The following is a 22062-nucleotide window of genomic DNA, read 5'->3' on the forward strand; positions in this document are numbered from 1 at the left end:
CCTGAATGCACAACCATATACAAAGATGTGTTTGGTTGGGTCTGGGACCCATGTAAACTCATTGTTTTGGAACAAATTGAAGGTTCGAAAAAATTCGACCGCAATTGTTTGCTGACCTCACTCTAGTACTCTTCTAATACAGGGCACTAGTTCAGACTAAAACATAAGTTTTGAGCCAATTTTGAAGTCTTCAGATTTCTTATGAATACTAAAGACTCCAAATTGCTGTTATGATGGATTTCATAGGGATTCTTGGTTCCTTTCAATTGAAACATCTTTCATCAAACTAAAATGAGTTGGTAAGGTTAAAAGAAACCAAGATTTCACCAAACTTAATTCCGCTAAGGCATTGGAAAAAAAATGAAATTAATCCTCCTTGAAAAATGAAAATAATCGAAGGTCCCTTAAACCCCCATGGGACTTCAAGAGAATGTTTGACAACCAAATTAAAAAGTCAAATTACATTCAAACTAATAGCAATCAATGAACTCACTTTCGACAAAAAAAATGCCTTCTAATGTATTGTTGTCAAAAGATGCTCAAAACAGATTTAATAAACAAATTTGCAATTTCAAATCACATCAAAGCCCGACTTTCAACACCAGTGCAACAATGATAGATCAACTTTGATTAGACGCCTCCATCAGTACCTAGCAATCAATGCTCCCTTACGGAAAATATGAGGCCTATTTGAAACACTTTGATTCATTTGAGCTTTCTTAGAGCACATCATTCAAATTGTGAAGATGGACCTTCGAAAGTAAGTTCCCAAATCACGCAACTTCGTCGAGAAGTTTGATTCAGCCTCTACATCTCACAGTACCGTATAAGTTTTGAACAAGCCACAGTTTGACAAGTTGGAAACCAAATGAGAGCAGAATTTGGTCTGGCTTATACTAGGCCATACGGATAGGAGTATCTTGTACGGTGACTGAAAGTTATGGATCCACCAAGAACCATTTGCGGTCGATAACTTTCATTAAAGGTAATAATAAACATCCATCTACTTTGGCTAATTCTTCACGACCTTGATAATTTTAAAAGCGATTCATTGCTTAATTTCTATGTAGGCTTTTCCATTTCAATGAGAAAATATATTTGATTTGTCTTGTTAAATTTTCTTAAATAAATTTGAAAGTGCTTATTGAGTGGGGCCATCTAAGGACTTGCATACACCACTTGTTCATTTTGCATTCCATATCTTGAGATGACTTGATGATATTTGTATAATTTTATTTCAGAGTCTCATTTTCAAATTGCTATTGTCGCCAGTTATTAGTTTTCGTTGCAAAAAGTGCACCACGTAAATTGGCACCACTTGCGAAAAAAGCAAATCTAAAAAGGCTCAACGTCTAAATGACTAATTTTTCACGCTTTGTGTTTTATCTTGATCGGCAACTAAGATTAATGATAGCTTACCAGAAGTCTATTGGCGTGTTTTTGACCATCTCAGAAATCTGCATTGCAGGTATTCGGCATCAAATATGAAGTGTCAGGACCTCCTCCCGAGAACTTCTTTTCCCCATTCTAGAAGTACTACAAGGTTTCAGCTTACAAACTACAAACGAAGATCGAGTGAGGCACATAGCCTCAAGCTGGCCCCATAAATCAGACCCTCTGTTGACATGACACCCTCGCAGCTATTTGAGCAGCCCACAACTTAATTTGGGAAGCATTTTCAATGATCAAACCTTGAGGCCATGGATCCAGAATCCAATTAGCCAACATACTTGCACATGTCCCGGGTAAGTTCTACCCTCTTCTTGCGTTTGAAACGTGCTAGAAAGGAGATGAACGAATTCAGTCGAGTCATTTATTCACAGCAGGTTGGAAAAACCGCAACTTTGGCAAAGATGAAAGCATTCTCTCGCCACGGTCTTTGTCGTAATGATGCTCCATAAAGTAGAATAATTGCTGGGCCAAGCCGCCATTTGTCCCCAATGTCCCACGGATACCAGGAAGGTAATAGCGATGATTTAATGCCAGTTTAGATGTTTAAGGAGAGGAACCGGGGATTCAGAGTGACATTCTAACGCTTTAATGACTACCAAATGAATTTGGACCAAGGTCTTTGAGGGGTTGCAAGATGTTTTTGTGTGCTCGTGTATGGCTGAGAAAACATCAGTTTGTTCCTGGAATGGCCCGACCATTAGGATCCGTGGTAAGACATAAATCAGTTATGTGGGTGGGTTTCATGAAGGGCTAAGATCGTTTGGAAATGTTCCAACGCCTTTCATTTTATCATGGAACTTTGTGCATGCACTAAGTTTATCCGCATTCCAATATGCATTCTAGAAAGTCAGTGACATCTGACCCATTCATTACAATTTTTTTATGCCATCTTGTGATGGATTTCGTGTCAATGTCGATGTATTTGGGTTGTTGAAGGCAGTTTGCCTACTTTTTTCTTCTATATCGAATGTCTGGGAAAAGAGCTAAGCAGCACTTATAAGTTATGGCGACGATAGAACAATCATTTGGGCGCATAAATAGAAATGAAGTATCTTCAGATATTATTTTTAGGCGTTTATTTTGCTTAATGTAATATTATGTGAATGAGAAAGACATGTAGCTTTATTTAATATGATTTGCTGTGGGTTTTGTTGGTTTTGTTGTTGATGATGATAATGATTGTTCAACTTCTGAAACCAGTCTTGAGAAGATTTGTTATCGAAGTTGTCACATTAGGTAAATAATAGGATGATCATGATGATAATCATACTTTTAATGAAAACGACATAGATAATGGGGGTGAGACTTTTGTTAATAGCAATCATAAAAAATGAAAGGGGCATGGAGTATATTGGCTTAGATTACATAAGGTTCAAATTCAAGTTCAAGGAAGTGCTCTTTCAAATAAGAAACAATTTTGTACTGGACAAGACAAAAAAGACCAAATATCGACTCTGCTTGAGGTAATTCCATGCAACTGGTAGTTGTATAGGATGCAACTGTCTTTATAGTTATCTTTACACTAGAGAGAGAGCAGGAAGATACGTACTAAAGTATTGGTCAAATGCATCTTTTTGTAATGGGAGGACCTGTGGGTAGGGGACTTTTAGGGAGTGGATTACTCAGAACTTGGAGGGGTCTTGCTGTGTGTCGTTGCCGAAGTGGGATGTAACATTGGTTTCCATTTTCCTGAATCGTTTGTCTCTCATATTGCCGAAATGCAAGTAATCTAAGTAGTGGGCTGTTTATTTGTGATCATCCAGTTCGTTATAATTTTGGCAAAACGAACTCCAATCCTGAAGCCACTGTACGATGGAAAGAAAGAGAGCAATTGAGAGGAGCAGGGAAGGACCAGGGTAAGAACAGGGGATCCAAAATGGTATCAGATCACCAACAAAAGAGCGAGAGTTCTCCTCCATGCCTCCAGCTGGTCACAGCACGGGTTTTCAGCTGAAACGGAAGTGGAGAGTTGCGTGATAGAGAATGCATTGATGACTAGCTCATGTATGTACTAACATGTAGTACATCTTGTTCAAATTACGTAGTCGGCGACAATCTGTCTGAGGGCTACATTTGATTGCATTGCTGACATTTGCTCCAAGCTCATTGACTTCTTGTATGTACTTTGACGCACCCGCATCTCGTTACGTTTTTGTAAGAACAAGTCCGGATCACACATAAACCGCACCAAATGACACTTACGAATACAATTGATGGATTCACAATTGAAACTGGAGACTGTTATTACCTGCTGCATCTTTTCAAAGTCCAGACACGGCCTTTGTCGGCCATGGCGGTATCGCTTCCGGGGTGAAATGGTTCGGCGTCGGTCCCTTCGGTCCTCGGACTTCTCGGACAAGGCATCTCCAGCATAGGATGGGCTCAGCCCAGCTTCCTCTAAAGGGGAGGGCTGAGAGGCATGACACTCGCCCAAGAAAATCTTGGAGGGGGGCGAGGACGAGCGTCGAGGTTTGTGCACGTGCATACCCGTGGGTGGAGACATGGAGAATTGGACCGGAGTGGCCGTTAAGGCTCGTCCGTTCTCCATGGTTTCGTCGCCTGAGGATGAGTTGCTCTGCATGGGCGTTTCGCAGAAAGGAATGGTGGAAGGGGTCCGGGTGTCACTGATGGGCGTGTCCGAGGATGAAGGCATGGGCTCGTCGAATTTATTGATCTCTTCGAGCTCTTCTTCGGACGAATGGTTCCCGTCCATTCCGTCCAAGGCCAAGGGAGGTAACAAATGAAAGGGCGAGGCTTCCTCAGATTGGAAGTCTTGAATTTGTACTGTCACAGGTGCTCCACTCACATTGGATTGAGATTGCGATTCGTGAGGGGGCTCAATGTTCTCCTTGTTCGACGTCATCGAACTTTGAGCGTCTTGGATGCCCAACGCCCTCATGGCAGAAATGGGCGTGCCCGTAATGTGGCGTCGGTGGGTGTGGTGGCTGGGGGAAATTTGCCGTTGGGCCATACTTTCAGATGAGGTGTGGGACGTTGAAGCCAGTTGTGATGGGTCCATGCCTGAAGTGAAAGATGGAGTCAATTGTCAAATTTCGTGTCTATATATGAACTGTAACACCTTCAAGCTGAATTGTCAATGTTGTAATGTCAATGTTGCAAACATGCATGAAGAATCGTGGATCCCTAAACACATGCAAGCTAAGGCTACCTACAAGCAGTTAAAGAGATCCTGATGCAACCCTTTATCAACGGAAGCTTAGCGCCTTCGTGTTATTTTGTTTGAGCGCACGCAAAGAACACTGCATACGTTTCAAGACGAATCCTGAACGAAGTTCGCTAGTCAGTTTTGATCCCATAAATTTGAAGTTGAATAGGTTAAAGGAGACTACACGCAACCTGAATCGACCCTTGCAGCTCAAGAATGACTCATTCCTATCCTCGTCAGTTGCTTGTTCAAGAGGATCTAGCCACTGATTCCTCTTGGATTGGCACTCGAGTAGATAACAAGAGAGTTGGGGAAATTGCAGAAGAACCACAAGAAATTGACAATTCAAGCCCGCGAATCTGTTCTTATCTCATGGGTTATGTGCGTGATTGTGTGAGAGTGGGTGCATCAGTCCTCAACAAGGCAGACAGGAAAAAATGCCAATAAAAGGGTGCAATGAAAAAGCATTTCTTTTCCAATCGCAAGATCGGAGGGGCTCGGTTTGGCTCTAATGATACTCGAGGGTTTAGTGCCTTTTTGGCTGGTGGAACATCAAAAAAGAACACTTTTTTGCCCCCTTCCCAAATCGAGGCTTGTTCACGGGATGCTTGAGCAGTAACTCGGCTCCTGGGCTGCAACATACTACTATTGAGAGGGAGCAATGGAGTCAAAGAGGAAGGAGAACTATTGATAAAATGTCTAATAAATCTCGGTTTATTGGTTTGGTATCTTCTTTCGTCCGTGGAAAGTTCCACCGACTCCTTCTGATATTGCTTCATGTGTGTTCTATTGTTCGAGGTCTTTTCATTACATTATACATAGCTTAGGTAGCTTTTAAAGAGGTTAGATAGATATGTGGGTTTCCATTTGAAAGTTCCTCCTAATGTTCAATTTTCCGCATTTTTCTGCAGAAAGTGGAGCAACGGGAGGAAACATGAGAGAGCCTTTCAAATTAGAAAGACTGTTGTAATTTCCTCTATGAATTTTTGTCCGGTTGAATGGAAAAGGCTTTTCATGAGACAAGTCAATTTGTCTTGAGAATTATATACAAGCATTTTGCAGAGAAAAGCTTTTTTGCCTTTTCAATTTGTCTTTGGAACCACCCACTGCTCAAAAAGGCACACCCCCGAGCGCCAACTCCGACTTGGCATGTTCCTCGTAATGGGAGCAAGCACTCAAAAACATTTTGTCCAATACCCTCGTTGAGTCCATTTCAAGTTGTTTTAGAAGGTAAATCCCAAAGAAAAAATACCCAGGCTTCAGTGGTCCAAAATGGAACATCATTGTGGTTCGTGATTTTGAAATGTTAAAAGGAAGAGGGAGGATCGATTTGTCATTCCGAGGTTTTCTGTCCTCCGTACATACTCCATCTCACACCGCAGTGGTGGGTTAGAGTGGGCATAAAAAGACCCCCCTTGTTGTTAGTGTTCCTAATTGACAAAAGTATCCCAACTGCCTTTACCACGAACTCGTTTTTGCTGCCTAATGAACGTCATTCTATTTTAATCACAATCATTTTTCAAAGCTCGTCAACTTGCGCCTCAGGCAAACAAGAACAAGGAACACGTGCGGGCTTGGATCCTCATTTTTCAGACCATCTTAATGTTGGGAACAAATTTCTCCGGGGGGTTTCACAATGCAAAGACCTTTCTTGAAGGGCCCGCTAGTTGAGTAGCCCTTTCAATAGTTACCGCTTGGAACGAACTTATTCAAAGTGAAATTCCCCTCCTTGCCCCTTCTCACCTTACCATAAAATGGACCCCCAATAATGTGTGAGGAACTCTCTCTTATTCTCTGTTACTGGGTAAACGAACTCATCGAAACCCAAGGCTTGGCGCTCCTTTTAGTAATGGTAATATGCACTTAAAAGAAAATTCCGTTAAATTATGATCCATTATGCCAAAGTGGAAACTTTGCAGGACCGCAACGAGATTGGATGAAGGTGTCGTTCAAATAATGGCACACCAACGTCCGTGTGGACCACTCAAGTCCTCATACATAGAGTGAGAGAGACCTAGGGATGGAACAAGTGGCGCTTTAATAATTTCAACCCAAGCGTTGGACCACAATGGACCAACCGAACTCTCTGCGAAACCGTTTGCACCACAGAACCTTAAAAAATGTCTCCAAACAACGGGAAGGAACCATTCTCCAATTTTGGAAAGAATCATTGTTCCATACTCTCATCATGACATTTGGCTTTGGCGAACAAAAAATCGACTGTCTACTTCACAGTTCTCCAAATTTGTACTACCGTAAAGAGGGAAAGGGGGCTTTGGACCCTGGGACAATGAGTCAATTGTGAGATAGAGGAAGAGGCGTCCCTGGTGATAAAAACGAGATTGATTGAGGCACAGAAGAAACCATTTTCTCCTAATTGCCATCACAAGGAAAGAGACGAGCCATTCATCATGGCTCGCGGCCAGAATTAGACCAACAAAGATAACCAAAGACATGCGACGAGAGATTCAGGCTAGTCGACCCTTCGTCCAGTCATTTCTCGTACTCGCCCTCTCTAGACCAATCAGTAGCAATCCAAATGGCCCTTCCCCTCAAGGACCCGCATATATTCTGTACCCTCCTATCGTATAAAGAGAAAAACGTGGAACAAAGCTGGCATGCCAACAAAGGAAGGAAGATATGTTGACTATATTTTAGAAATGGATCATTAGTCCGACCCAGAGGGGCAAAAACGAGGTTTGGAGCGGCTCCCTTCCTCTCTCTGTCTCTGGTCGAGTCGCTTTGGCACTAATCTCGAGATGACTTTGGCGAAGATAAACCGTTTTGGAACAGGTCAAAAATGAGATAAAAAGTCACCAAGGCTAAATTGATGATGGGATCATTTGTCTTGGGGTCTTGAAACTCAACCCACTGCGACAATTTAGTCGTTCTTGTACGTATACTTAGAGAGGCCGAACATGTTCCAAGACATTTTGAAAATCTGCAAAAAGCCCGCCGCCTTTTGATATATGTCCCATATTTCATGACATGAGGGGTTAAATCCGTCTCGCTCACACATCTTAGACATAAAAATTCAATTTCATTTCATGACGTTTTTATCCAGGATCCCTTCTTAACCGTGAAGTGTTGTTTTTTATACCCCCAATTTATTTTCATCACCTCTCGGGGCTCCCTTATCACCTCAGAAAACGACCTCAGCTTGTCGGTTGAGTGACATACATTTACCACAGAAGACTGAAACATGGCAACCACAAATGGTTATGTTTTATACATCAAGTTTCTGGCAATTCACAAAATTTCCAAGGGATGTCCGAGACCTAAATGAACATTTCATGTACTCGTAGCTTAGGGTATAATGCCACGAGAGGTGTTCAATAAATTGTGCGAGTATTCCCGTGCAAGAAATAACTCGCATCATTTTCAGCATTTAGGCGCTCACCGAGCCTTAAACCTGAACGAGTTTTTTGGCCATCGCTAAAATGGCCATTATTTGGCACCAATACCCTCATGATATCACTCGATGGTTCCCCACTAGTGCCAGGAACTGAGAACATCAATAGCAAAAAATGGACATAAAAGTGTCATTCTGCCCGACACCTCCGCTCCATACAGTAGAGTGGGTCATATCTTCGGGGATTTTGTCCAAGGGAACCGCGTTCCTTGGATCAATTGGGAAAACCTTTTTCCGTCCCTTTTAATTGAGATCGTAGACTCTCAGGTGTGTTCTTGAAATGGTACCAAATGGTCATTGGATGAGAATTATGGCCCCTTTCGAGACGACGAATGGGTTGCAAATCTGGAAAGGAAAACTTACTTTCTTTCTATCTTTCTTTCTTTATTACAATGGAGCTGGAGCAAATGACTGGAAGAATGAACCAAAGTTTCTGCTTTTTCTAATTTGGTAAAAAGGTTTGCTGTGTCTGTTCTCTTCCTCTCTATAAACCAATCAATGGTCCAGAAACAAGAGAGATCATAGAGGGGTTCCAAATGCAAGCACTCCTCTAACGATTCGTTTTTCGTTTGTCCTATGTTCAAGGAGCACAAGAAAGTTGATTCCGTCGTTCCATCCATGTTATAACTTGGAACCTAGGGCTATGAAAGCGCATTCATCCTTGATCGGAATTGTGAAAGTCGATATTAAAACACACAGTTATCCAGACACACTCCATTAGGCTCAAAAGCCATTAGACGTTCCTCCGACAGGATTCAAAGATGATGGAGGTCGCCATCAATGAGTCGAGGGGCGAAAGATGATCCCAGAATAAACGTGGGAGAGATTTTGGATCTAATATCAGGGAACAAAAAGACGTAATGCTCCTGGCGGTTGGGACTGGATTTTATTGGATAGGAATGGAACAAGGTAACCTTGGTTTGTTGTTGCTTTGGCAAGTAAACAAAGCCATTCCTGACCACAATTGGAATTTCACAACGTTGACGGGACTCCATAATTAATGGCTTCTCTGGCCATGAGCTCTAACACGAGATCTTAACGGTAAGTTTGTGAAGTGAGTCGGAAATCATTACTTGTTCCTCAGAGGGTGCCCGAAAAGTCACAAGATTAGGTGCGACAAACTTCGGAAGAGCGATCTGGCTCCACTTTTGGCAAGTTTAGCGATAAGAAAGAAAAGATCATTTGTTTCACGACACTTTTTCGAGAAGCTTTTTCATCGAGGCTCTCCCAGATAAGCGGAGAGCCAAGCAGGGTTGAAGACGAACAAACGTATAAATCGATCTGAGCACAGACAGTTCGAAGAAGGAGAAAAAGAGGGGAATCCCGCGTCTGCGTGGTATTGAGGGGGCGTGGCTCATTTTGTCAGAGCCAGGTTACGCCCTTTTCCGATTTCTGTCCATATAGGTGTCTGCCAAAAAGAGTGTCTGACGCCAAAATGGAGATTTTGAAAGATAAAATTTGGGCACCGGATGGGGGCCCATTAGTTCCAGGAGCAGAGTTCCATATTTAGTACGTGGGACTGTGGTAGATACCGTTAGAGTTATCACGGCTCATTGGTGTTCCAGTTTGAAAGGCTTTTGGTATTGTCAATATTCTTCATATGGTTAAAGTCAGATATTCATCATTAGTGGAAACAGCAGAACGTTTCATTCATTTTCTGCAAGCTGAAGGATATTACTCCTCAGCCTTCAAGCTTAAAAGAGCGAGTTGGTATTTCGGTTCCATTCTCGAAAAGTGTTCGACAAAAAGTGACGAAATGATAACTTTCCACTTTGATGCAGAAAAAGAACTTTAGATTGGCTAATCAAAAAAGAATTCGACGCCCTTTAGTTCAACCATCGCGCCAAAAGTTTAAATGGAACACTCATTGCCACGAACTGAAGTGAAATGAGCGACATGGATTATAATTCATATTCATCTAAGCCACGCTGTCAAGTTCGGGACTAGGGACAATGGTAATTAATTCTTGAATTTCACAAGATTAATGTCGACTCAAACATGGCCAGCCTTGTTAGTCATCCTAATCCATCATTTGGACGAATGTTTCAAATTTCTATCCCTCGTCTACATTCACAAGCTCCGCTTTTATCTCTCGCAAGAAAGTTTTAAGCTCATACTAAGGAGCCACCCCCAATTTGGAACTTGGAACGCCATTCCAAACGAAGTTTTAATTAATTTCAGTCTGAGTAAGACATGATTTTTCTCAACTTTCGGCTTGCATTTTCGAAATTGTCTACAATCGGAGTTGCTGCGTTGTTCCAAGTTGATCATTCCTCAGACATAATGAAGCCCCCCAACCCTGCCAAGACTTTTATCAAAGCAAAAGACTCTTCAGATATCGCTTAGTGCGAGCTTCATAATTTTGGCAGCAAAGAGGACCATTTGGCTAGGTTTGGGTCGGTTCTCGGGGACAATATCTCGCCAGAGTGATTTTCAATTTCAAAATCCATAATTATTCTTGAAAAGAAACTTGCTGACTCACTCCTCACGATGGAAGGGAGGAAGGTTGGAACAATGGAACCAGAGTTGGCTGACAGAAATTCCATGTTAAATTTGAAGCCTCCCCGTTCCTTTTATAGGTCTACTCGCGTGTTCACAAGCTTTGGAACACTTTAAAAAGAGAAAGGCGGGAAAGGAACAAGTGGAGGGAACTGTTGTTATTTGAGGGCCAACCAAGACTAATGAAGCACGCAATGAAGCTCAATTCATTTGAAAAGACCACAGAGTTCACGTGCTTACATGATCTGCCTGTAGTAAGCCATCAAGGGGGTTTGAGTGGCTGGTCAGAATAGTTTCCCAACTGGCTTTCAGTGGTCCCATTGACTAATGGTACACTCAAAGACATGCAAATGGAGCACTTCCTTCAGTGGCTTGGAACGAGTTCAGGTCTTTCTGTCTTTCGTTCTCTTTGTCCATCCAATTTCCAATTTCCTGTTCACTGATTCAAAAGGCAATGCTTGGGACCCGAGTGGATCCCCTCATTGATAAGACATTGGAAGTGGAACGTGCAGCTTAGAAGCAAGAAGAGAGAGCCAGAGGAACCCAGTCAGAATGCTTCTCTGGATTGGAAAATGTGGAAAGATGTCCAAAATTGACAAAGACCCATACAGAGGCTGAAGAAGCCAAAATGAGTGCAAGACGAGAGAGAGAACGAGAAAACACAATGGTTCGAGTTCCTTCCAGCCACTGGTCCTTTTCAATATCTCAGTTCGACTTGCCTTCTTCATCAGGACGAAAGATGAGAAACATGAAAAGACTAGAATAAAAGCCTCAGGAACACTTCACGCGTCTCCAAATGCAGTACAAAGGAATCTGGAACAAGATATTTTTAAGATGTCGACCTCGGTGGACGCTTTTGTCGACTAACCTAACCATGGTGCTTTTCCAACCAAACATATCCTCCACAATTCCGTTGCTCTTCAACCAAACTAAGATAACCGACTTCAATTGTCAACCTCACTTCAGGAGACCTATTTGAGCTAGAGCAATAGGTTTAGAGCAAATAAAAACAGCCTCATCGATTGGAACTGGAGACGAAACCTTGAAACTTAACTTAAACTAAATTTCGAACTCAATCGTTTGATTTGAAATATGATTTAAGCTCTGCACAAGAATGGACAGGTTTTTTTCAAGAATAATGCAGACAAAATAGTAACTGGTTGGTTTTCCTCAATTTAGTGGATGGGTTGCAAATAAAGCCAAGACAGGTAAACGCTCTTTTTTCACTTGAACTAAGAGTGCGTTAATCATTGGTAAATAGTTATCCGAAAGATTACCTTTGATTGGAAGGTTTATTGGATGATCCAGATTGGTTGGAGTGGAATCTTCTTCGAAGTTATCCTCGCCTTCGTCGTCCGTTTCGGTCCCGGAGTCAAGGCAGTCGGAAAATACCTGAAACAAGGTCATGAATTGTGGGGGATCAAATCGTTTTCTTAACTTTGGAACGTTGGAGTGGAATGTGAAGAGGAATTTCACGAGATTTGTACTCCGCAAATCAACAGACACACAGAGGCAGTTAGGTATATTTCAAAAAGATGCACGCAACTTGCTTGTTCACCCTCTGAATTGCTCTGGAGAGTCTCGTTTTACAATGAAATTGGACACCAAACGATCAAAAGATATTGAAGCGTCATTTTGTGGAACATTTACTTTTCATTCCAGTCTCTTGCTCTTGCTCTTGTTTATGCCTCATAAAGCAAAACATGTTAAAGTGTGAGTATGATGACTCCTTTAGAGCAGAGAATCATTACAGCCATTTTGAACTCCCAAGATTGGATTTCTTTATTGGCAATCCTTCACATTAAAAAAAACTTCCAACATCGACCACACTCAAGCAATGTCTCAAAATAGAGCATTGGATGTCATTAGATTGGGTTAAAAGGTCAGACAATGCACATCAATGTTTATGATACTCACGTCTGGGACTCAATTGACCTCCTCCAAGACAAAACACCTTGATTTTGGCACCAGAGCAACTAACATTCAGAGGACTTCCCTATGGACTGACTCCCAAAAACCAAGAATGGATGGGAGAATGCCATGCACATCCAGCACATACACGGAGCAGCACTACTCCATCCACGCTGCTACAACAACTACAACTATTCCTAGTCTGATAGTGGGGGTAGTAGTAGTAGTAGTAGTAGTAGTAGTAGTAGTAGTAGTAGTAGCAGTAGTAGTAGTAGTAGTAGCACTACTACTACTGCTTTTCCAGTGCTACCTCACTGCTACTCATACTACTGCTGTCACTACTACTTTTGCTTTTGTTGTTGCTGCTGCTACTAGTATTAGTGCTGCTTCGACTACTCATTTTACTACAAATACTGAGAATGATAGTGCTCCTACTTCTGCTGGAGCATTGGTGCTACTACTTGCGTTGCTACTTTTATTTGTGCTAGATGGATGGGCACAGCTCCACTTACACCTCCTCCGACCACTGCTGATACTACTTTTCTACAGGAATGACACTTGCCCTGACTCTTCTCTGTTCCTCAGAAGCAAGTGTGACGGAACATGTGATTTGTAAGAAAGATTTTCGGCAAAAGTGTCAATGAAGGACAAAATCAGATTTCAAATTGAAATCAATAGCTCTAAGCTGGGGTTCTAACATCAATGAAGTATTGCATTGTTATCTTCCATTTGAAGCAAAGGCGCTATTAAAATTCTTGGATTCTCATTGATATGGTGAGAATGGATGTGATAAAGATTCAAGCAGTTGTCAATTCTTTTAAATTATGGTCATTTTCATGGTGATTGACAAATACCTCAACAATACCGCCAGTCAAACAGTATTCATGCTTATCTCCTCGTCACGCTGTATTAGAACACTGCCTTGAGAGGAGCTCCTGTTTCATTCATCTCCAGGCTCATCGTTTCCCTATATTTATTAGGCAAGATTAATTTGTTCTCGTTTCAGGCTTCCAAAATGGACTAATTAGCATTCATCCATCTAAATCTCGCCGCTTTCAAAATTGAGTCTGTAATCAGGTTAGAGCTTTTGAACATTTGTGACAACACCTTTATATAGCTAAGGTAAAATATGCTCCAACAATGGGGTAACTGATGAATTATGAATCTCATTGACTTTAGTTCTCCACCTTCTTTGTCTTGAGAGCTTGTTCCTTATGCCGAGAGGCATAGTCTTAGAGGGCTAGTCAGTAGAATCACAGCAGTGTTTGTATGAATTGGATGCACATGCGAGCACAACCAAGGGTAGAAACCATCGTCGATACCTTGCCCTCTGGTTTCTGTTTATCTGGCTTTGGTCTGGCTATGTGTATAGAATGTACTGGAGCGGTTTTAGGACAGTAGAGCTCAATCGGGTGCAGCAGCCAAGGAAATCAGTGCCGTACACATGGTATACTGACTACACTCTCTCTGGAGAAGAGAACTGCTGAGTTGAGCGTGGATTTTAGGCGGACTCCGTACACTCGAACAGCTGATCACAAAGAGCGTCAAAACGAGCACAATACAAAGCTCTTTACAACATTGAGGTTGAGATCCTCTTCCGTCGAGCTCTACTTTGTGGTAGTCTACTGCATCAAAAATTATATCTTGTGGAATAAATGAGCCGGGCATTAGGCAGGAAATTCAGCGGAAGGGTGAAAAAAACATATTCGTCTTTTGAAAATGATTTTGTTGTCGGTTAATCTTGTGTTCTGGATAGAAATCGTTAGACCGAGAAACTGGCATCAGCATGGATTCTCAAGACAAGGCGCGTTGAAAATCGTAAAACTTAGCATAAATGCAGACAGAGTAGATACCTGGGATTTTTTTTCTTGTGTTAGTTATTCATATTTACCCAATGGTTCTGATGCCTTATCAAGTTTAAACGCAAATACCCAAACACATCTTGGCATTTCTCTCGCTCACAAAATCATAAAGAAAAACCTCAATTAATTCCTTTATGTATTTCTGGCTCAGATTAAAAGCATAAAAAACACTGGAATATTCAAAAGTTCAGTTATTGAAAATGAGAGGCATTATTAGTTACTACTGGAATAGAAACTGGGATACAATCAATCTATTAAGTCACTTGCGAGTTATACGGGATTGATTGGTCCCGTTTTCAACTGTTTTAGTTTCAAAATACACTCCCAAATACCTAACTCAAATATTCACACAATTGATACCAATTTTCCTTATCACAAACGAATTGTCTCTCTTTTTAGTGCTCACTTTCAAAATAACTAAAAACGATGTTTAGTATTACTAAAAATACTATTATAATCTCCTTTTTGTTGGGAATTTGATTTCTAAATTTCAAAAAGTACAAATAGGTGTGCTTTCAGTGGAATCCTAAAAAAAAAGTGCATACAACAGGCAATATTGTAGATTTGAGCTTTTCGCAAAGGCTTTAAGCAAATACTTTTCTCTTGGATTTTTATGATATCTTCATTGATCGTACAGTTAGGTGTACTTCTGGTAATGTCAAAAAATACATATTGCAAAGATTTTCAGCTATTTTAAGAAAATTGAAAAGACACAATTATAGTCTGAGCTAAAACCACCTACAGCAATAAAGTCGGTTGATCTCCATGACTTAATGGGCTAGAAAATTGCCTTGTTGTCCTATTAAGAAAGGAATTTAACAAGAGATAATTTTTAAGAGAAGAATTTTTCACATAATTATATCGTTGAGATAATTTTTCTCTCACAAATGTAAATCCTTGCGATAAGTTACATGCTATCCAATCCAACATTCTATTGTTTTTTTTGCTATTGAAATATATTTCATTAAAAGCATGTTTAAAATTTGAAAGCACTTTTCTAGTTAAGATATTTTCATTTTAACTACACACAGGCAAGTGAAAAGATCTCATTCAACGAGACTTTTAGTAGTCAAGATTAACAGTACTGATATGTCCCTCAGTTTTGTTTGTTGACTCTTACAATATGTAGGTGAGTCTCATTCAACGAAACTTACATTAATAACTCTCATTGAACGAGATTCTCATTTACATAATTAACTGAGAGTCTCTTTGAATTAGACCGCCGGAAGTGTAGCGATCTGCATGTAAGAGTGAATTTTTGAAAAAGGTGAAATATCTTTTTTAAAAGGGCTTATTTAACAGTTTTCAAGAATATAATTTTCACCTGGGGAAGGTTGCGCGCTGGTGATTATAAAAATCCAGATTGATGTGTTCCCAAATGTCTCTCGGTAATGTGATGAACGCCCCTTTGCATACTATTTTATAAAAGCCTTATCAGAAAAGCATAAATTCTTAGAGTTTTTGCCATCAATGAGTGTATGCAGTTAGCTTTGAATGCAATAAGGTGCTAATGTAAAATACACAGATTCTCTTCCAAATTTGGATTCTGACTTTTTTCAAACGAGGTAGCAACAGATTCAATTGTTGGAATAATAATAGCCTCCCAATATCTTTATTTCATTTTTTTTTTGTTTTAAAAGTCAGTTATTGAAAATGGTATTCGAAACAAAAAACAGCCAGAAGATTGCCAAACATATAATCATTTGAGTCCGGCCAATTTCTCCTGAAACGAGTAAAAGACTCGAGTGCACTTGGCCTCGAGTCTGGACTCGCCCTAGCACTACTTAAAAGCGTTATCCAAATTTTAGAGCGGCACAAAACAACTTGGTTGTATTGAAGTAAATGAAAGGGATACCTTTGTGGAGAAAAGTCACTACCCCCACATCAATGTTGCTTCTAGAGCTCTGAATGTGTAAAAGAAATGACCATCAACATGCGTAGGTTTGCCTGGCACAGTAAATCTTTTTTTGAAGATTTGCAAATTCAACACCATTCCCACCCACTATCAAAATGTGTGCAAAATAGAAACGAAATCAAAAATTTAAAATGAAATGAAATAAAATTCGTCCTGATATAAAAAAGGTCATGATTAATAAAACACTTGGTTTGCCAAAGTATTGGTATTTTCATATCTGATAAGACCTCGAACATAGGAATGGTCAGGAAATCTTGATGAGTGGCGATTAAAATTGGCCTGGAATAATGGCATTGGGTCAACGGCTGAACAATTTCGTTAGAAATCTGAAGCTAATACACGATTGGACCACGGTTCCTTATAAAAATCGGTTTCAGTGATCAAGTCATGGTTATTCTTTGATTTGGACAGCAACAATCTATCCAATTAATTACGTACAAGAGCTCTTGACGTTTGTACCTCTTTTGATGTTAAGAGTTTTTAATCAATCCCAATGGGATAATTTCTAATTTTTCTTGTGTGAAAAATCGCCGAACTATTTCTAACTTTTTAAGTCTGGCTGAATTTATTGGGGCCCAGAATGGCGAAGCATGCTCCAAATGGGACTGAATGATTTATACTTACCTTGTCCCACGACCTAAAGGAACGGTATATCTATCCCCTTCTTTGAAAAGCCTTGGTAGATGTCATTTGAATATGCTGTTCAAACCTAATGTTGATTTGGGTCATAATTCTGAGATAGATTTTATAAAGATGAAACTTCTCCAATGAGCTTTCTAGAGTTGTCATGGTACGAAGGAGACACGTTTGCCTGTTTGCCCGACAGTCATGACTCGAAGTGTGTCTCTGTTCAATGACAGATCATTATGCCCCATCCATTTGCATCTATTATCCAAATCTGATTGTTTCTTAAGGACACATCATTATTGCTCTTACCCAACACTAGTTTGGTTGGTATCGTCTGCTTGTAATGAATCAAAGAGTTGGTAGGTATGTAAGGTGATAGGGACAAAGCTCACTGAGGGTGAACCCCCTAGTCCAATATCTGCAGCAATAGACAAGGTCTACTTTGTAGAACACTTTTGCAAAATCAAGGTGAGTTAAGTCGACGTAAGGATTGGGATTGATCTCCACCCTTGAACACTTTAAAAAGATGAACATTATGAAGCAATCTGTAAACTTTGACCCCATGATCCCAAGCCGAAGATCATATTCAAAATTTGGCGCTTCATTCGTTTCACAACTCTGTCTCATTTCATCTTAAGGTGACTTCCCACCTACTCCACGTGAATACGTAAGAAAGACCAAATGGAACGCAAGTATTATTTGATAAATAAAAGATACTGACTGAAATTATGTCGAAATTGTAAATGGATGCAATCAATTTGAGACTTCCGAATTTGAACAACAGACGAGAGGAAAAGGCTTGAGCCATGAAGATGAGCTTTTTTCTTAAGTAGTCACCTACAAACAACCTATAGTGGCAACGTTGTGTTTAGACGTCGAGAGAGACCCTATCGTTGTGATTGCTGCACTTTTGCTAACCAACACACAAAGGTTAAAATATCTGCATTCAAAATGCCCAGAGCCACCAAAAAGACCAAAGGGAACTTAAGGCACGCCTTACTTGAACATCCGACCGCCTTCCTAGCCGATTGCACGTGGCAGAAAATGATGGCAGAAAATCGTAGAAAATCATTCCTAAAAGGTGGCGGGAAAAGGCTAAAATTAAGAATGTTTTGATGCATTTCAAACATCTTTTTATTCTTCTTACATAAGTTTTCAATTTGCTTTCACATTTGCCTGCAGCCTTGACATGCTGGAAAGGGGATTTTGCATCGATGCAAGACACTAATCAAGAATTATCACTCAAGTCCGAGGAAGTTTGAAGTTCGCCAAAGCAAACGATAAAAGGCTTGCCATGAGGCTAATCTATCTTTAATCAAAATGACTTTTGAAAGGAATCAAAATTGTATGTCTGACAGATTCAAGGATATTGTAGACAGATTCAAATATCATTCCATTGGAAATTTGCATTTGTTTTGGCTACTATATAAAACTTATGGATAATACCCCTCTTGCAATCAAAAAAGTACCTCATGTATAATAATATATAAGGAATTACTCGAATTTAAGTTATTTTCAGACTTGCTTGCTTCTAAATTGTGCAGATTAGGTAGCAAGGATCATACCGTCATTTTCTTAATGTCATTGACCATTGCGTTTTATTTAGGTCAAGCGTTTCATTTTGAAACAACTTAAACCATTTATTGCCACTTTTTGCCATTTTCTGCCATGACATGGTAAAAATGGCAAAAAATCCTTTCGCCATGGCTGGTATAATCAGGTCGTGGAAGGAGTGCCTCGAGAGAAGTTGCGTGAGACGATTTGGTCAACAAAGCACGTGGAATCCTTGAAGCTCTTGTTTTCTGTTGACTGTGATGATTTCGATGTGAATTGCAAAGTAGGATAAACTTTTGACATTTGATTCATTCGTGTATTTTCGTTTTAAAGTCTGAGTAATTGCGATTTTGTTTAGTCGCTAGATAATCATTCATTAAAAAAGTTTGATATTTGTTCAAAAAGCCCATATTCAAATGTTTTCAAGAATATTACCCACCCATCGGGTGGCTGAAATAAAAAATTGAAAATGAATCATTCTAGGTTGACGTGCTCCCAAACGTCCACTGATAATGCGAAGATGGAAAATCTTCAAAATGATGTTATGCCAAAATTGGATACAAAGTGAACAAGTTGAATTGCTTTCTTGGAAGAGAAGAGTTTCAATTAAGTTCTAAGCAATAGTCGTAAAAAAGTCTCGAATTTTTTTTTTGAAAAGAATTATTCGTTCACCCATGGGCTGAGTATGCACACCATAGATAACTTCATATGTTATGGTTTTTTCTGATGCACACGTATTAATGCGTTCCCTTTAGACCTTAGCCCTATAACGTGAGCTTGGATTGTGAGTATTGAATTAAGGATTTGAGCCTTATATGTTCAGAATGTTTTTCAGATCTACCTTAAGTGTCTTGACTTGAAAAGGAGCAGAGATGAAGGCCTTGATCCTCTCGTTTGCGAGGAATCAATTAAACACCTTTGAACAAATTAATGAAAAGTAACTGCCTTACATATCAACCTAGATCGGTCATCGGTTTTATGATTAATATTCTATTTACAACAGAATGCATAGGCTTGGATGCTTAGGCTTGGTATGCAAAATGACTTTCCATATCAAAGTCATAGTTATTGGCCTTTGGGAAGGCGGATCGGAACTTTTCTTTGTATAAAGGATAATCCATGGACGACGTTACACTGGACATATTTGATGCCGCCAAATGTACCCTAGTATAACGGAAATTTTAGAAACCACTGAACTCAACCTCACGACCACAAATTGAAAAAATCATGGTCACGCTCTCCATACCAGGCAAATTCCCTCGACATAAGCATTCGAAATTATAGGGAGGAACATGGCCAGGTTTAAGTTGTAGCTAGAGGAATTTCTGTCTACTAGGATTTTTTTCCTATTGTTCAAGTTTTTCAGCTGTCCAAGGGAAGTTGAGGTAAACGGGGGATACAAGATGGACGAACCATGAAATTTAAATTGTTCGAATAGAAATTACAGTTAATTGACAAGAATTCGTGTAAAGTTCCAAAATATTTTTGATGTGAGTGGTTGCCAGAAACATCCAAGCACTCCTTGAAAGTGAATCAGATGTGTTGGAAAAGGGGCCAACTACTACACGATCCGGGAATTCCAATGTCAATCATCTTGAATGATAAACAACAATATACGTGAAAATTGGACTATATTGACTGGGAATGATCAGCAGTAACCTCTTAAACAGTATGGAGGGTGAAAACCGATCCGAGGTAAGGCCTAACTCATCGTTTTAGCCCCGTTTCCTATTGAGATCAAAGCCTACCGTGGTATACGGCGACAATTTGATAGACCTCCAGTTAAATTGAGACCTCCATAGATAATCTTATGACCCACCAACTCTCCAGGCTGGTATCCTAACGAAAACCTATGAGTATTCCTCCAAAAGGAGTTAGTTACTTTGAAGCTTGAAATCAATCTCAATATTATGAACAAAAATGTTACAAGGGTGAACACAGATTTCGGCTGGAACTAAAGAAAAGTCAAGTCAAAGTGCAATCAATTGTATCAGAAATTGTATTGAGCTTGGTGCGTCTACCTAGATAAGTGATAGCCTTACTCATAGGACCTCTCCTGACAGTTTTAGAGCAAATAAAAGAGGAGGAACTCAACTTCTGGACACACTGTATATCCTATGAATTCGATAAAAAATTATTTTTAAGGTTCTCTTTTCGCGAAACTCATTTGATTCTACCCATGCCATGAGTGGGGAAAATGAGTGACGCGTATGAACTCGTTTGTGCGGTAATTCTAGATAGATAAATGTACTTTGGACTATTCCCGCCAGAAACAGCCTTCTTGAAGTCGAGCAAATTCTAGCTAAAAAATGCATCATGAAACTAAGAAATATAGATTGGAACAATGAAAAGGAAGTCCCCTTTTTATGTTTATTTGTAAAGTAGTCCATTTCAAAGTTGAATTGTCAAAAGGTTATGTAATAGACCGAGAGCATGTCAAAGATCACCTATAGTGCCATTCAACTTTGATTGCCATTCCAGAGTTGTCTAAAGCAGATTTTGGTCATGGTTTTAAACACTTTAGTCTATTTGGCAAGATCGTCAATTGCACAAAGTGCTAGTTTTGGATACAATGAATGGTTTACGACTTTCGAAATTTTCTCCACTTATTCTTTTGCGAACTCAAGGGTACTTACCAAGCAGTCAGGAATGTGGTGATAGATAGATGCTTCAGAAGTAGCTGTAGAGGCTGTTAAGGTGAACATCTTGAGGCAATAGTTTTGAAATGACACATTAAAATCTACTTGGAGCTTTGTTCTGTACAAAACATTGAAAGATGAAAGACTCGTTGCGTGATCGATTCTTGCGGAACTCGAGACCAATGCACGATTATGAAAGACGAGTGGGAGTGAGACTGCATCTCGTAGAATGGTTGTCTTGTCAATGGAAAAAGTCTTCCCTGGGGCAGACGGTGTTCCACCCACCGTTGGAATCTTTTCGTGAGACTCGGTTCCAACTAAGGTGGATTTTGACCGTTGATCTTCAAAGTGAGATCAGTAAATTGAGAGAGATTTGAGAAGACCCTCTTATTCCATGGATCTTGGTCATGTTCTGGTGTTCCAAGGTACATATGTTCACAATGAAAGACTGTCCAAGAAAGACGATGATGGGTTACGAACACTCATTAAGGTATCGAATACGTACACATAGTAAACACAGAATTTTGAAAATGTTTATAGTGGTCAATTTATATGCATGGACTTGGGTCAAGTTGGGGTCAAATGGTGGAAAGCTCCTTGGCACACAGAAAGTGGTTCGAACGAAAGTAAGTTTGGCGTCACTATTGAAAACGTTGGGGTAGGTATGTCCGGATTGGAAACTAAAAGAACTCACAGCAGTTTGGTTGTAATGCCTTGGAGGACAGCACGAAAGGACTGTGGTAAGTTCATTTGGGACCATCTTGACTTTTCCGCCAAACGAATTTCCGTTCCCGTCTTGAGCGCCTAGTCGGAATGCAGCCACCAACCGTGTTCAACCGCGCCAAACGCCGTTGAGACGTTCTCGTTAGGGGATCGTTCAGTTGGAACCAAGGAACAAAGACTTATGTTGTCATCTTTATCCCTCCTATCCACTGGATACACTGTACAGCTTTGCATAACGCGAGTGTTCTGTCAGTCATTGAGGGGGGGAGTGACAAGCAATTAAAATTTGAGAAGAAAAAATG

The 22062-nt window shown here is 40.2% G+C and overlaps 1 protein-coding gene across 4 annotated transcripts; it reads right to left on the bottom strand.

The window, feature by feature from the left end:
* Window positions 1-2591: 2591 nt before the first annotated feature.
* LOC131891040 (uncharacterized) lies at window positions 2592-22062 on the bottom strand. 4 transcript variants are annotated; one of them, XM_059240528.1, is made up of 4 exons: window positions 21035-22062; window positions 11807-11921; window positions 3701-4473; window positions 2592-3402 (listed from the first exon to the last, which is right to left on the bottom strand). In XM_059240528.1, exons 1-4 carry the CDS (start codon window positions 21101-21103, stop codon window positions 3340-3342), a joined length of 1020 nt encoding a protein of 339 aa, XP_059096511.1. In that variant the 5' UTR covers window positions 21104-22062; the 3' UTR covers window positions 2592-3339. The 4 variants fall into 4 exon arrangements, with proteins under 4 accessions (XP_059096511.1, XP_059096513.1, XP_059096514.1 ...); XM_059240530.1 differs by lacking the exon at window positions 21035-22062 and adding an exon at window positions 12447-12652; XM_059240531.1 differs by lacking the exon at window positions 21035-22062 and adding an exon at window positions 12076-12271.

Source organism: Tigriopus californicus, chromosome 11 (assembly GCF_007210705.1).
Source record: "Tigriopus californicus strain San Diego chromosome 11, Tcal_SD_v2.1, whole genome shotgun sequence".
NCBI classification, from domain to species: domain Eukaryota; kingdom Metazoa; phylum Arthropoda; class Copepoda; order Harpacticoida; family Harpacticidae; genus Tigriopus; species Tigriopus californicus.